The sequence below is a fragment of the Sylvia atricapilla genome, chromosome 26, assembly GCF_009819655.1.
Source record: "Sylvia atricapilla isolate bSylAtr1 chromosome 26, bSylAtr1.pri, whole genome shotgun sequence".
Classification (NCBI taxonomy): domain Eukaryota; kingdom Metazoa; phylum Chordata; class Aves; order Passeriformes; family Sylviidae; genus Sylvia; species Sylvia atricapilla.
In genome coordinates this window covers 1,117,598-1,133,677 of record NC_089165.1, presented here as the reverse complement: position 1 = coordinate 1,133,677, position 16,080 = coordinate 1,117,598, and the positions used below count along the sequence as shown (strand labels likewise).

Genomic DNA, 16,080 nt, shown 5'->3' with positions numbered 1-16,080 from the left:
GCTGACTGACAGACTAAACCCACAGTGCCACGCATCAGTGACTCCTGCCAAGGTCATGAGGGCTGATGGCCCTGCCCCACTCACACCATAAGCCTTTGTAGCCTTAAAGCTGATGGGTTGGGATTTATCTTCAGGTAAACTCTTCCTGTGACTTGTCCTTTTGGCTTTAGGGCTACAAGGGGAATTTAGGGCATGGGGTACGGTTATACAAAGATTTGGATCCTTTCAAGGAAGGGACAAGTGAACATCTTGAAGTGTTTGTGTTTAAAGAGGGGGAAAAAGAATTGTTCATGGTTCATGGAAATGGTGCTTTGTAGGAGCAAGTGGATTGAATTCAGCCCTTTGTAATGCAATTTAAATAATCGATTGTCTATTCAATTACAGAAATATTTGGCAGAGTTCTAAATAGGTCACATCTGTCTTTAAATTGTTCTTCAGGTAAATACCTCACTGTGTGGTGCCACATGGACCAAATTCTGTAAGAGTGCTGTCTGGGAGGGTGAACTCCTTGGCTGTACATGCAGTTATCTCCAAAACTCTGCACCTGGTGTGCTCTGACCCATGGATTTGCTTTAAGGATTCCTTAGGAAGCCTAGCTTGGATATTTTGAATATATCCAGCTCCTGAAGTTTACAGCCCTGAGGTTGCTGGCTGTAACTGGACGTGGCCGGGGGCATTGTTGGCAGCCTGTGTGTTGCCCTCGGGGGCCAGGACGGAATCCTGAGCCTGCTGTGCCCCAGGAACGCTCAGCCTGGGAAAGGGGAAAACAAAACCACCGACTTCTGTTGTGGTGAGCAGAGCCTGGAGGTTACTCGCGAGCAGGAGCTGGGACTGAGGGAGGGAGGCAGGTGGTGCTGAGAACGCTTTGTTTGGGAAAGTTTTCCTCATTGTGTCCAACAATTCTTCTGAGATGATCCTTCCTGTGGGCTGAATCATCGTCTGCGCCAGTGCTGGGCTTGGGCCCTGCGGCCGCATCCTGAGCCCTTGAGGCATCCACAGGGGCCCAGCACCCCGCAGGATCACAGCCCTGGGCTTGGCAGAACCGCCCCTGGGTGTTTCCACACCCCTTTGGGGTCTGTTTTTCCCAAGGAGGCTCTCGGGGACTCGTGCATTAGCTCACAAGTCACTCCCCACCATCCCTCTTCCTGCTGAGAGGACGCTCACAAACAAACTGCCAAGGCCACCCTGGTGGGGTGTACGTGTGTTTGGCCACTTCCCCGTGTAATTTCCACATTATTTGGAAGCCATCCTTAATTTGTCTAATTTTTAACATCCCCTGGCCTCCCTACCTGTCGGGCTGCAGCAGTGCAGGGTTGGGAGGGCTCACGTACACACAGCTGGCACCGCCTGCCTGTTTGATCTCAAATGCCTCTCTGACAAAATTCTGAGGGTTTTTTTGGTCACTTGTAAGTAAACAGGCTTCTATCCCCATTTGTCTTCTTCATGAGTAATGGAAACCAAGTGGGAGAAGATTTCTGTTCCCTCGTGCTCTTGGTTGCATCTCTGCGGCTGTAATTTGATTTTACATTGCAAATTAAACAATACTTGGAAATATGCAAATCAGAGCGGAAATGGAGGTGGGTGCTGCTAAGTGCTGTAAGTGGGGGTGTTGCAGCTCCTCTGTGCATCTGTGGGGGTGTGCAAAACACCCCATGGCCCGAGGAACATGAGAGGTCACTGAGTGTCCCAGGGGACCAGCGTGTTTCAGTCCTCGCTGGCTTCAGGCTGCTGAGTTCCCTCGTTCACTCAGCAGAATGAGCTGCGTCCCTTTGGACAGCAATCCAGCAATCCGTGTGTGAGTGTGGAGTGCCTGTGCCTGTCAGGAGTGTGTGACTCTGTGCTACAGTAAATGACCTGGAAAAAACAGGATGTGGATTTATACTCAGTCTTCTCCCTGAAGCTTTCTATTTAATGGAATATAACCCCTGGCTTTGGGAATAACCCTGTATCTACTGAATTTCAGTTGTTTTGTGGTAGCAAATGTGTTGATGTTCTTGCATGCATGTGAGGCAGAAATAAGGAAGGTTCTCCATGGGGCTGTCTGTGCATTTATGGGAGAAGAGATGGAGATCAGCCCTGGGGAGAAGGATTTGGGGGTGTTGGTGGGGGAGAGGCTCAGCCTGCCCCGGCCATGGGCACTGAGCCCAGAAACCCCCCTGTGCTGGGCTCAGCCCCAGCGTGGGCAGCAGGGGAGGGGGATTCTGCCCCTGTGCCCCACTCAGGTGAGAGCCCACCTGCAGAGCTGCCCCAGCCCTGGGGAACAACATCAGGAGGACGTGGAGCTGCTGGAGCCAGTGCAGAGGAGGCCACAGAGCTGCTCCAAGGGCTGGAGCCCCTCTGCTCTGGGGACAGCCTGGGAGGGCTGGGGGTGTTCACTGGAGAAGAGAAGGCTCCAGGGAGAGCTCCGAGCCCCTTGCAGGGCCTAAAGGGGCTCCAGGAGAGCTGGAGAGGGACTGGGACAAGGGATGGAGGGACAGGACACAGGGAATGGTTTCCACTGCCAGAGGGCAGGGCTGGATGGGATATTGGGAAGGAATTGTTGGCTGTGAGGGTGGGCAGGCCCTGGCACAGGGTGCCCAGAGCAGCTGTGGCTGCCCCTGGATCCCTGGCAGTGCCCAAGGCCAGGTTGGGTGGGTCTTGGAGCACTCTGGGCTAGTGGAAGGTGTCCCTGCCATGGCAGAGGGTGGAACTGGATGAGCAGTGAGGTCCCTTTAAACCCACATCTCTCCTTGATTCTCTAGTGACTGGCATTGTGCTGTGTGACACCTTCCTGCAAAGGGGGTAGCACAGAGTCAGGTCTGGGCCACCTCCTTGTTGTTCTGCAGGGTTGGGTTTATCCCAAGCTGTTTCCAGAGCTTTGGGACATCCCCCTGTGCTCTCCCAGCTGCTATGGTCCCTGTCACCCACCCTTTCACAGGGCAGTGGCACTGCAGGACTGGCCAGCCTGGCTGTGGGGTCCCACTGTGACCTCACACTGGCTCTCTGTTTCCATCTGCATGGAGGGAGCAGAGCTGTCCCTCCAAAACACGACTGATCTGAGGGACAGTGAAGAAAAGCAACTCCTCTGACACCTGTTGTGGGTCTGACTCAGCCCAGTGTTATTCTTGGTCCGTTTCCCTGCACTTTTGTCCCTTGGACCCTCCTTGACATCCTGCTTCTTGCAGGGCTGTCAGGCTGGGCTGGAGGCTGGGGATGAGGGGCATGGGTAGGTTTGTCCTGGAGAGGCTGGGGACAGAGGACACGGTGGGTTCGTCCTGCAGGCTGATGACCTTTAGAAAGCCCTGACTGTGTTATCCTCCATCCCCTTCTCCTGCCTCTCCTTTGTGCTCGTGTTTGGTCACTGCTGGCCTTTGTTTTTACAGCTGGGGGGAAGTGTTTTGAGCTTTAAAGTTTATTTTCTTCCCTCTGGTTGTCGTCACAGGTTTGTTTTCTTTCTCCGTGTGGCATCTTGCTGGCTCTCCCAGGGGCAGGGAGAGGGACTGGCTGCTGCTCTTGGGGCATTCTTGCTGGAGGGACCAGGATCTTCCCTGTATTTGGGAGGTCCAAAACTCTCTCTGCCTTCACTTTTCTCTCTGGATTTTTATCACAGAATCACAGAACAGCTTGGGCTGGAAGCGACCACAAAGCCCATCTCATTCCACCCCTGCCACAGGCAGGGGACACATGCCCACTGTCCCAGCCTCCCCACCCTGACAGGGGAGGAAGGGGCTCGGAGCTCTCCATGGAGCCTTCTCTTCTCCAGTGAACACCCCCAGCTCTCCCAGGCTGTCCCCAGAGCAGAGGGGCTCCAGCCCTTGGAGCAGCTCTGGGGCCTCCTCTGGACTGGCTCCAGCAGCTCCACGTCCTCCTGATGTTGTTCCCCAGGGCTGGGGCAGCTCTGCAGGTGGGCTCTCACCTGAGTGGGGCAGAGGGGCAGAATCCCCCTCCCCTGCTGCCCACGCTGGGGCTGAGCCCAGCACAGGGGGGTTTCTGGGCTCAGTGCCCATGGCCAGGGCAGGCTGAGCCTCTCCCCCACCAACACCCCCAAATCCTTCTCCCCAGGGCTGATATCCATCCATCCATCCATCCATCCATCCATCCATCCATACATCCATCCATCCATCCATCCATCCATCCATCCATACATACATACATACATACATACATACATCCCCATTTTTTTAGTGTAATAAATCCTGTCCAGTCTGACCCATCCTCCAGGAGGAGCACAGCCCAACAATTCACTGCTGGTGTGAACCTTGGCACCCTGGGTCAGGTCCTTGGCCATGTTCTGGTCACAAGGGATGGTGGCTGTGCCCCAGTGCCACCATGGGTACCCTGTGCAGTCGTTTTGTAAGGCCTTGATGAGATCTGGCACAAGTTACTAATTTTCTTAATGATGACTTAACACAAAGGCAAGCTTTTATTTTGATTACTGTAAAATCACTACCTAAAATGCAGCGGGGGCCTTCCTTTACATCTGCAAATATGACTCTTATCTAAAGTGAGGGATGGCTGGATTTACTGGTTGGGTTTTGTTGGTTTTTCCAGAACTTCCTCACCCCTGTGCTGGGCATTGGTTTATACATTTATTATTGCATATAATTATTACTGGTTATGCACATGGTGGGATTGTTGGGATGTCCTGAGCAGGAACAGGAGTAGGAGTCAATGATCCTTGTGGATCCCTTCCAGGACATTCCAGGATTCTGCTTCTAGGATGCCACACCAGTACCCCCAAACCCAGCCCAGGCGCTGCCTTGGAGCCTGCCCTGTCCTTTGAGAGCAGTTTCAGTGATACCAGAGCATCTTCCAAAAGACTAAGAGTTGCTAAAGCACTTCTTTGACTCTTTTCCCCTCTTTCTGGCTTTGTTTGGTTTTCGTGTAGGTTCAATTTCTCCCCATAGTTATCCCTCATGGAAAGCTGATGGATCATTTTCCCCCACTCCTTCCCTGGTTCTCTCGTATTTTTCCCCAGCCCCAAACATTTCCTAAACCCCATCTGTGTGTGTGCAGAAACTGCTGAACTGGAATACGGTGCAGGAGATGCTGAGCAGAGGAATTAACAATCACCAAAGTGGTGGCATCAGCTTTTTGAAGTCAAAAATTATCCCTGAGTGCACATTTGGGGAGGGGGCGGCAGCAGCAGGTGCTTCCCTGAATCCGGGGGGTGTGTGGGGTGGATGGGCCTCTCGTGGCTTTGGGTTCTGGGTTCATTCATCATCACAAGGATAAAGGGGCAGAATCTGCCCCAGAAATCATCCCGGGATCTGTGAGTTTAATGTGGGTGCTGTTGTGTGTCCCCACTTGGGCTGCATGGTCTGGGGAAAGGTGTCACTGGGCTCTCCTGGTCCAGAGCATCTGTTTATGGAGTCCTGCAATATCCTGAGCTGGAATGGACCCACAAAGATCATCCAGTCCAACCCCTGGTGTTAACCAGGACACCCCAACAATCCCACCCTGAGCATCCCTGAGAGCCTTGTCCAAACCCTCCTGGAGCTCTGGCACCTTGGGGCTGGGACCATTCCCTGGGGAGCCTGGGCAGTGCCCCAGCACCCTCGGGGGGAAGAACCTTTCCCTGAGCTCCAGCCCAGCCCTGGCACAGCTCCAGCCCTTCCTGGGCTCCTGTCCCAGAGGGAAATCCACCTGGCCCATTTGATGCCCCTGGACAGGTCAGAAAGTGAGTGGCAGCACATTTCCGCCCCCTGCCATGTGCAGGGACACCTTCCAGTATCCCAGGTTGCTCCAAGCCCTGTCCAGCCTGTCCAGAGTAGAGGAACAGCTCAACCTCTCTGTCACAACCAGCCAGTCTTGGTCCAACCTCAAATTTCAAGGTAGTGAAGGGGATAAAACATGCCCTGACCGGCCCCATGAGCAGAGCCCTCCAGGGTGGCATTGCCAGGGTGGCATTGCCAGGGACCTCGTGCTGCCCTCCAGGTGTTCAGGGTGGGTTCTTTATCCACAAACCACCCCCCCCCCCCTTATTTTTATTGTAATTGTTTTGTCATGCACCGGGAAAAGGAAGTGAACAAATTGTATGGTCCTCTCCACAATCGACGTCCTGTAAACAGCTCCCGGCTGCCTTCCACTCACAGCTGTTTTTTCCTATTTGGGGGTGGATGGGGCTGGTAAATAAACAGGAATTCTGGGAGCTGCTTCCAGCACCCCCTTTTCCCTCGCAGACAGCACCTCAGAGCCTTTCCTGGGGGGTGTTTGGGTGGGTTGTTCCTCGCCAAATGGAGCCTACTCTCTCCAGGAAAAACAACTTTGCTGGTTTTCCTGGGACTAAAGCTAATTACTAGTCAACTAATTTTATTGATTTCCAATCCCTTTTAGCAGAGATTTTGCTGTGGGGCTGATCGCCAGAGTGATTAGCCCACAAAGCTGCTTAATTTGGAAGTGTTTATCAAGCAGCCTTCTGTCACCTCTGCTTCAAATCAAATTACAGTGGCACCGGTGGCCCTGCCTGTGGTGGCTTGTGCTGTCCCACCCCCAGGGGAGGCAGGTGAGGAGCAGGGCTTCTCTGGGTTAAATAACCATGCCAGGGGGCTTGGAACAAGATGATCTTTAGGGCTCCTTCCAGCCCAAACCATTCCATGGATCTAAGTATTCCATGAGCTTGAAAAGCTGCTGGCTGTGGGGTTTTTTACTCCCAGCTGCCACCACATCCTTGTCCTGCCCTAACCCTCGGGTGCTGCTGTGGCTGCAGAGCTGGAATTTCCCTCCTGTCCCTCAAATCCCCCACCCTGGGCACTGTGTGGTCTCTGTTGAGGACAGAAGATGCACCTTGGTGGCAGTTACAGCTGCTTCCAAACCTTCTCCAGCCACGGGAGGGATTTGGCCTAAATATTTTTAATAGAATTAAAAAAAAAAAATATGCCTGGCCCAGTCATTTTGCTGGAATCAGATTAGGGAGGGCAGATTGTGGAGGCCAGGGGGAGGGAGAAGCTCAGCCTGGCTCAGTCACAGCTCCAGTGGCACAGACACCCAGCAGTGTCCCCTAGTGCCACCCCTGGGGCTGATGTGAGGGTGCCTCACTGCCTCCTCCTCCTCCTGACAAGTGAAAATGAGGTGTCTTTGAGACATTTGGAGTCATAGGAAGAAATCCCAGAAATTTCTCCCTGTGAGGATGGGGAGGCCCTGGCACAGAGCAGCTGTGGCTGCCCCTGGACCCCTGGCAGTGCCCAAGGCCAGGCTGGACAGGGCTTGGAGCAGCCTGGGACAGTGGAAGGTGTCCCTGCTGGTGGCAGGGGTGGCACTGGATGGGCTCTGAGGTCCCTTCCCACCCAAACCATTCCATTATTTGAACCTGCAGTGCTGCAGCTTTCCAGCAGTGCATGTTCTCCTCAGGGAATCCTTTATTATAGGATTTAAGAGCAAAAACTCTGTCTATGCTTTACAAATGGTATCTGAGAGGGTTCAGGAGCAAAATATCCTGTTCTCCATCCCTGCTAGTCCTCTGCATCCAGAGAGATGACTGCACACCCCTTGAGCTTTGCTTTGAGCAAAGCAATTGTTAGGGACTGACCTTGTTTTAGAAGACCTTCCACAGAATCCTGGAATATCCTGAGTTTGCAGAGACACTCAAGGACCATTGAGTCCAACTCCTGACCCTGTCCCATTCACCGGAAGGCCATAGGTTGGCTGTGTCCAGGTGGTCAGAGCTGATTCCACAGCCACATTCCCTCCCACCCCATGTCCAAGTGCTGAGCTCAGACTGGGCCGTTCAGAGCTCAGGGCTCAGGGCCCAGCCCTGTGCCTGGGTAGGTTTGGGGGCTCTGGTTGTTGAAACCAGGGCAGCTTCTCTTAGTGCAGCATTTTTGGCTCCCGTGGATGGCAGCTGGAAGGCACAGGCTGTGAACTGAGCAGGAGGGATGTGGGATGGATCACAAAACTCTGCCCCCTTTTAATGCATTTACATGAAATAGTTTGGGGTGGAGGGACATTAAATCCCATCCAGTGCCACTCCCTGCCATGGCAGGAACACCTTCCACTATCCCAGGGCCCCCCATCCTCAGAGGGGAGAATTTCCTCCCAATATCTGAAGTAAATCTGCCCTCCTTTCGGTGAAACAGTTCCCCTTTCCTACCACTCTCCTGTGTTTTCTTGTTGGAGTGGTGTGTTCGATGGGGTTCCATTCCTCCTGGAGAGAGCAGCTCTCATTGCTCTGTGTCATTGGACACTTGTCCATAGCCTTTCCTAGGGTTCATTGCTGCACTAAGGATGGTTTTTCTCAGCCTAAATGTGGTGAAATCATTTTTAGCCCTGCTGAAGCTTAGGACAGCTCTTGTCTATCAGCTCTTGGCTGCAGCAGGAAAACCGTGAGGAAAAAAAAAAAGACTGTCTGACAGCTACATCTTATTCTATTAGTATGTTTTAATTAGAACATGAGCAAGAAATGTGTTATGAATATTCATGCTCAGGGTTATTAAAATGCACAATTAATCTGTATGCAGTTTAATAACTGTATTAATGGTGAGAGGGGGTAGCTCCTATTTTTGTTGCTTCTCAATTGGAAAGTGTGCCTTAACTTGGGAAATGGGGTTATTTTAAAATCAGGTTGGCTCCTGCCAGCAGCACGGGCACATGGGCATCTCCAAAACTCACACACCTCATGGTAGGAGAGCACTGGAAGGGTGGCAAAGCCAAGCCCTGCCAGGATGGAGCTCCCTTGTGCAGGCAGAATTCAGCTCAGTGCCATGGGAGTTTTCTTTCACAGAATCACAAAATCCCATAAAGGTTTGGGTTGGAAGAGACCTTAAAGCCCATCCAGTGCCACCCCTGCCATGGGCAGGGACACATTCCACTGTCCCAGGCTGCTCCAAGCCCTGTCCAACCTGACCTTGGACACTTCCACAGCTGCTCTGGGCACCCTGTGCCAGGGCCTCCCCACCCTCACAGCCAACAATTCCTTCCCAATCTCCCACCCAGCCCTGCCCTCTGGCAGTGAAGCCATTCCCTGTGTCCTGTCCCTCCATCCCTTGTCCCAGTCCCTCTCCAGCTCTCCTGGAGCCCCTTTAGGCCCTGCAAGGGGCTCTGAGCTCTCCCTGGAGCCTTCTCTTCTCCAGTGAACACCCCCAGCCCTCCCAGGCTGTCCCCAGAGCAGAGGGGCTCCAGCCCTTGGAGCAGCTCTGGGGCCCTTTGGGTGTGATCTCTCTTTGGTGACTTGGATTTATGCTTTTTTTTGCCAGCACTGTGGGTGTTTGAAGGCAGCAGATTTGTCCACAAGTATGGGGCAGTTGGGGTCCAAAAGATTCTCATGGGATCTCCATCTCACCTGGGGCAGCTCCTGGGCAGGACCCAGAGGCAGGAAACACATTCCCAGGTGCCCCAAGGTGCCTCTGACCTTTCCCTGGGCGCCTGGATCAGCTCAGCTGCTGGGGTGCCCTTGGATGAGCCCTGGGGCTGCTGAGCCGTGTTCTTCCCACCCCAGCTTCTCTCTCTTCTTCCCCTTCCTCTCCCTCCCCTCGTGCCCAGCCTGGCTGCTCTGTGCTCACAGCACCAGGCTGTGTGACCATGTTTGGGGTGACACCATGTCCAGGGGCTTTGTGCTGGGAGTGGAGCAAATCCTGCTGATGGGAGCTTTTCCAGACACTCCTTGCCCGTGGTCAAACATTGGGATTTTGCAGGGCTGGCTGAGGGCATTTGCTGTAAAACTGCAGATCTTTAGGAATACAAAGGGAGGGAAGAGTGGGCTGCTAGGGAATGTAGGACAGATGCTAGACATTGAAAGAGGGTAGTCTGCTGTTTCCTGGCTTCATCCCAGAAATCCCTGAATTCCTAAAGCACCTGCAGGCGCAGAAAGTAGGAAGATTTTTGTTTTTGCTGGCACCTTTCAAGCCAGTGGCTGCAGCTTGAGAAAAGTGCAAGACTTTATTTTCCAGGAGACATCAGACAGAGCTGACATGAGCACCTTCAGAGGTGCTTCCAAAACCTTGGGATGCTCTTTGCTGCTTTGGTGGGAAAGTGGAATCTCACTTCACCTTGGAAGGAACTACCTGGAGGGTACAAGTGACCTTTTGGGTTTCCCCAGGGGGTTATAGAATCCCTGAATACCAGACTGGTTTAGGTTGGGAGGGACCTTAAAGCCCATCCAGTGCCACTCCTGCCATGGGCAGGGACACCTTCCACTATCCCACACTGCTCCAAGTCCCGTCCAGCTTGGCCTTGGACATTTCCAGGGATCTCCAGGAGCAGCCACAGCTGCTCTGGGCACCCTGTGCCAGGGCCTCCTTACCCTCACAGGGAGGAATTTCTACCTGAAAAAAAAGAGGTGCTCTGCTGTGACCCTATTTGGGTCACAAAGGGGCCAAGCAGGGGTTGGGGACCCAGCCATGCCCTGGGTTAAGTGGCTCATCCTCTGCAGCGGCTGTTGAAGCATTTGGGTTTGGCCCCTCTCCAGGGTCTCTGCCATGGTGGTGGCACCACAGGGTGCAGAAGCTCGTGGCAGGGTTTGTCCTTGTCTAGGGGATGTGTGACCCTCATCTTCAGCTTTTCCCCCTGTGTCCCCTTTCCCTCCTTCACTGGGGGCACCAGGCAAAGATTTACTTTTATTTTTCAGGAATTTTGTCACAGAATCCCAGAATGGGTGAGGTTGGAAGGACCACAGTGGCTCATTGGTCCCATCTCCCTGCTCGGGCAGGGGCATCCCAGAGCACAGATTGTGTCCAGGCATAACTCAAGAAAATAGCTGAAGGTTCTTGAATAGCTGAAGGCACGTTCAAGAAAGGAAGACTAAACAACCTGAAGAAAATTTCCCTGGACTTCCAGGCCCTCTATCCCCCTCCAGAGCCTATTGAGCATCGTCTCCAGACGTATTCTGGCCTGGGAATGCTGCTCTGCTGTTGCAGGGGTGGTGGCAGGACCAAGGGCTCTGTGAGAGGCCAGGGTGACCCAGGGTGACCCAGGACACCAAAGCCCATCTTGCGTGGGGCTGGGCTGGGTCTTAGAGTCTGGACCCCCACACCTTGGCGTCCCCTCTGCCTCTGAGGCTCCTGGGGTTCCTCTTGGGGACTGTGGTGCTGCAGTCCTTGTCCTTCCGGACATCCAAGGATGCCCAAGGCTGCTCATCCTGCTCGTGTCTTTTCCCCCACCCTTGGGGAGCTTTAAAACCACCTGTGACAGCAAAATTACTCAAAGGAGCGTTTCTGCCTCCTGCCTCACCAGGGTTTGCAGGGATTGCAGATGAATTGCTTTGGAAAAACACATTAGCAAAGCAAAAGTTTATTCTAGGAAGTAGGAGGTGGGAGAATTGGCAGTAATTCTCCCTAGTATCCAAGGTATTATTAGAGGCTTATCCCTGCTCTGCACAGTAATCACATTGGAAATTTTTGATTAGAAAACAAAATCTAAATGAGAATTATGAATATTCATTAGGTGTGGAGATTAATATGCATAATTATGCAAATTAGACAGCAATTAAACACCAATTCTCTGGGGAAATGATTAACACAAAGGCACAGAAATAGAAGGATGTAATTTGAAAGAAGTTTCTGGTTAAATGAACAGTGAGGGGAGCGGACGAGACAAATCTGAGGCATGTTTGCCATAATAATCAGCTTTGCCAAGCAAAATGGGAGTGAGCCCTGACCCTCAGCCCCCATGTCCTTGCTGCATCCCTGCTCCCGAAAGGACACCCTGGGGCACCTGGAAGTGCCATCCCCATTGGAAGACCCAACACAGGCCGGGTCCCCATAGAGCCCTGGGGCCTCGTGCTGCCACGGGGTGATGGTGCTGGGAGTCTGGTGTCACACCATGGCTGCTGTGGCCACGACCACTGGTGGGGGGCACAGGGTGTCCGTGGGTTGGGAACTGTCCATGGCTGGTGCCACCATCACTCTCAGGCTCCTGCAGATCTGGGATTTCTCCCTGTCAACCCAGCAGAGTTCACAGTGTTTGTGCAGCACCTCCAAAGATGATGGATGCCCCAACCCTGCCCAGCCCCTCTCAAATCCCTGCATTTTCCCCCTTTGAACATTTGACTGCTGCTCACCAGCCCCTGGTCACCCACTGGAGCAGGAGATGGAGCAGCACAGTCAGAGATCTTGCTGCTCAGTCAGGTTGAGGCTGTTTGTCAGGGAAGGTTCCTTCCTTGTGGTTGTGGTATCAGCTGGAACTGTGGCAGCTGTGCTGATGCAACATCCTAAGGTTTTTTGTGTTGGTGGACATGCCCAGCTCACTGAAGGAGCTCCAGGAGAGCTGGAGAGGGACTGGGACAAGGGATGGAGGGACAGGACACAGGGAATGGCTTCCACTGCCAGAGGGCAGGGCTGGATGGGACATTGGGAAGGAATTGTTGGCTGTGAGGGTGGGGAGGCCCTGGCACAGGGTGCCCAGAGCAGCTGTGGCTGCCCCTGGATCCCTGGCAGTGCCCAAAGCCAGGTTGGATGGACCTGGGACAGTGGAAGTCCATGTCCCTGCCCATGGCAGGGGTAGGATGAGCTGAGTAAGGTCCCTTCCAGCCCAAACCATTTCATGATGATCTGACTCCCCTGGGTGCCTTGTGCAGCCCAGGAGGTGCTGCCTGCATGCACTTGGCAGGGGATGAAAGGAGCTGATTTCCCACCACAGCCTGTGCAGAAACATTGCAAAACCTTCTGCCTGCTCCTCTGCTGGTTTGAATTGGATCCCTTTTTGCAGAGGATATTCTTGGGAGGGCTACACCTGAGAAGGCTGGGGGTGTGCTCTGATGGCCCCACTTCTTCTGGGGAACCTTGGGCCCCTGAAAGAACACCCCTGGACACTCTGTAACGTTGGACCCCCAGCAATCCTCACCTGAGGATTTCGCCCCTGGGCACTCTTTCACTCTGCTCAGGTTGAACAGAATTCGCCCATGATCTTGCAGCACCATGGGCAAAATTCAAGTTCTGCTGGAGCATCCAAATGGATGCAATGTGTTTTTGATTTATGGTTCAGTCCCTTTCACCGTCGCTCTCCGGGGAAAGGAGGTTCATGGGTGCTCTCTGGAATAAAGGAGTTAAAATACTTGTTTATCCTCTTCCCACTGTCCTATGTTTTGAACCATTTCCAGGCTGTGGTGGGATTTGCTTTGAAGTTTGTGGAATAACTCCCAGTGGGAGTGGGAAGGTGAGGAGGCAGAGGGGAGGCTCAGTCACGCCAAGTGGAAGTGGTTTATTAATGAAAATATTGTTTTGTTTGTAGAAGGAAGAGTTAATTTTACAAGAACACCTTTGAGGCTTTGCTGATAAAGCAAAGAGTAACCTTTGTTCTTCCTGTTTTTCGGTAGGCTTGGATGAAAGATCGGGATCAGGTTCCTGGGGAACGGCAGATCAAAACAGCTCCACGTTTGACCAAGGAAGGGTAAGGACAAAGCACAAACACCAAACTCCAACCAAAACAAACGAGGGCTGTCCCAGGCCTTTCAGAGCGTTGGTCTAACCCTGCAACAGCTTTTCTTGCCCCATTTTGGACATGGGCTCTGTGAACTCTCTAGGGTTTCCCCCTTCCCCATCTCCCCAGGCTTTGCTGCCTTGAGGTCCCCTTGAGGTTTCTCCAAAAACCTCTCCCAGACCTGCACTCGGATGGGCTCCTGTGGCTGCTCGGGCATCTCCTTCCCTGCACCCAGTGTTGCTGTGGGGAGATGGGGCCCAGGGGCTGGGACAGGTCCCCAGAGGAGACATAGATGGGTGGGTCGAGGGATCTGAGTGGGTTGAGGGGTCTCATCTGATGGCAAAGCTTCCTGAGCACCCACCCCACAACACTTTGGGAACCTGAGGAGAGAATCCCTGCAATCCACCACATTGTCTGGTCATGGCACCCTTGGTGGGGATGGAGAACTGGGAAAGGTTTTGCAAGGAAGGACTTGAGGCTGCAGCACCTCTTGACAGAGGCCTGAGTATGGGAGGACAGAAATGCCACAAACTTCATGGAAATGGTGTAATTTTTGTTTTGATGGGTTTGTGAGATTCGTTTTTGCAGTGGCACCTTTCCCTCCCCTCTGGTCAGTGGCAGAGCTGGAGCTGTGGTGTCAACTCTCACTTGCATATTTAGAATTTATATATTTATATAAATATATCTAAAAAGATACATTTATATTTATCCAGCCTTTTCCGTGCCCCTTCATCCCTCTGGTTCAGGGAAGGGCTGCCTGGCTCTTACCTGGTGGGTGCCAAACTGCCCAAGAGCTGCCAGCATGGGGCAAAGCATGGTTCCATGTCCCCTCTTGCCATGTCCCCAGCTGCCATGTCCTCTCCCAACACCACAGCCTCTGCACTACCCAGCTCTCTCTTGGCATGAGGGTAAAATCCATTCCATGCCCTTTTCGCAAAGAGCCTTTGGCTTTGTCCCTTCCTGGGGGAGGCTGGGCCCTGGCAGCCTCATGTTTTGGGATTGGGCTCAGCTCGGGTGTGACTGTCCCCTGTTGTCCCAGCAGAGCTATGGAGAAGGCCCCCACTACGGTGAGCACCGGGACCTGCCATCCCACAACAGCATCTCCTCGTCACCATTCCTGGGAGCTGGACTCGTGGGTGAGTGCCTGCAGCTGCCTGGCAGGTCCCCAGGGCAGGGGACACGTGGCACTGGCTGGCCCATGGTGGGGGGAGTGTTGGGACAACGTTGCTGTTCCCTGTGTTGGACCTGCTGCAGGTGTTCTCCAAGCTGTGGTCCAGGGAGGTGGTACACAGAGGGTTCCATCAGGGCCAGCTGTGCCAGCTGTTTTATGTCTGTGGGTATTTTCCCCTGCTTTATGGTAGCACCCTGAGGCAGCAGCAGGGGTCGATGCCTGCCAGGATGGGCTGAGTGTGCTCCTGGGAGCTGGGAATTAGGCCTGTGAGAGATGCTCATTGTTAAGGATTTATTAAGGATTTGGGATGACCCTGCTTAAGTGAGTAGGTAGCTGCAGATGATCCCACCATGGTCACTTCCAAACAGACCCACTGGCTGACTGTGGCTTGCAAGGGGCTGGTGGTTGTGTCACTTCCCAGAGATCTGGAGGTGCTCCCTTTGCTGCAGTGGGGTTTGGAGGGGCCTCTTCCCATATCCTGCCAGGCTCCAGCAGCCTTGTCTGGTCCCTCCATCCCGAGCTGCAGGCAGGCAGCGTGAGGAGCTCACAGAGAGTGAGGGGACAGTGATCCTGCGTGAGCAGATGCGTGTGACCATTCACCCAGTCACCTCTCCCAGCTCGGGGGTGGGAGGAGAGATTAAGAGCAGAAAATATCCCTCCTGGAGAGCTTAGAGAGCTCTAATGGCATTAGGTCAGGAATTGGGGTCAGTCCTCCTGTCTTTGTCCAGGCAGAGGGGGTTAAAATGCTCCAGCACATGTGGAAGGAGCAGGACTGGGGCAGGGCGTGCTTGTGGTTGGGAGGGAGGGGTAAGAAAAGGGAGTGGTGTTCGAAACAGAAAATCCCCCCAACATAAAATCCCCCCTGTGGATGTGGTGGCAAAGGGGAAGAGCAGAGCAGGGTTGTGCTGGGACAGGAGCAGCAGCCAGGCCCCTCCTGGCCAGGGTTAGGGCTTGGGGCTCACTGAGAGCTCTGCTCCCCCCTTTCACCCCTTGTGCTGTCGGAGACAATGTTTGGGTGTCCCTTGGGGATCCTGTGCAGGGGGATAAGCCTTTCCGAGCAGCTCCCCTGCCCCTCTGCAAGGGGGGATCCTCCTTCTCCCTCTCTGCCCCGGGAGGATGTCAGTGGAGCACAGAGAAGTTTTTGAGTATGTCAGGGGACCTCGGTGCAGCCCAGCATGGCTTGGGGGGGATGTGCGTGGGGGGACCCCTCCCAGCCCATCCCACACCTGGGGCCAAGGCAGCCTTGAGAGTTTCCAGCTGAGAAGGAGCCGCCCGGGGAGGAACAGCGAGGTTTCCCCTTTGATGTGTGCAGGGAAGACGCCTTTGGCTCCCTCTCAAAGCCGGGCCTTCGGGCCCCTGGCAGCCGCTGCGGCTCTCCCTGCGAGCCCGACCGGTCCCCAGCACGTGGGGCCTCCCTGGGTGAATTCCAGTGGCTCTGCAGTGGGGCTGAGCACAGGCCCTGTGGCCAGCAGGACTGTGGCCACGCTCTGGCCCCGGGTTCAAGGGGCTGTATCTCCCCAGGGGGGTCAGGGGAAGCACCAGGAGCTCCACTACTGAAATAGGGAAGGGGGAAAGGATTC

At 53.9% G+C, this 16,080-nt stretch overlaps 1 protein-coding gene across 13 annotated transcripts in view; it reads left to right on the top strand.

Annotated features, from left to right (window-relative positions):
• The window catches only part of TCF3 (transcription factor 3), an 83,624-nt gene that overhangs the window by 30,331 nt on the left and 37,213 nt on the right, over positions 1-16,080 (top strand). For 10 of the 13 annotated variants that reach the window (XR_010745410.1, XM_066336114.1, XM_066336104.1 and 7 more), the window contains exons 4-5: positions 13,226-13,299; positions 14,369-14,465. Coding sequence is in view for 12 of the 13 variants with exons in the window: in XM_066336114.1 (XP_066192211.1) it covers positions 13,226-13,299; positions 14,369-14,465 (171 nt within the window). In the remaining variant the exon portion in view is untranslated. The remainder of the gene's footprint in view (positions 1-13,225; positions 13,300-14,368; positions 14,466-16,080) is intronic. The other 3 variants (XM_066336105.1, XM_066336116.1, XM_066336115.1) reach the window with 1 other exon arrangement.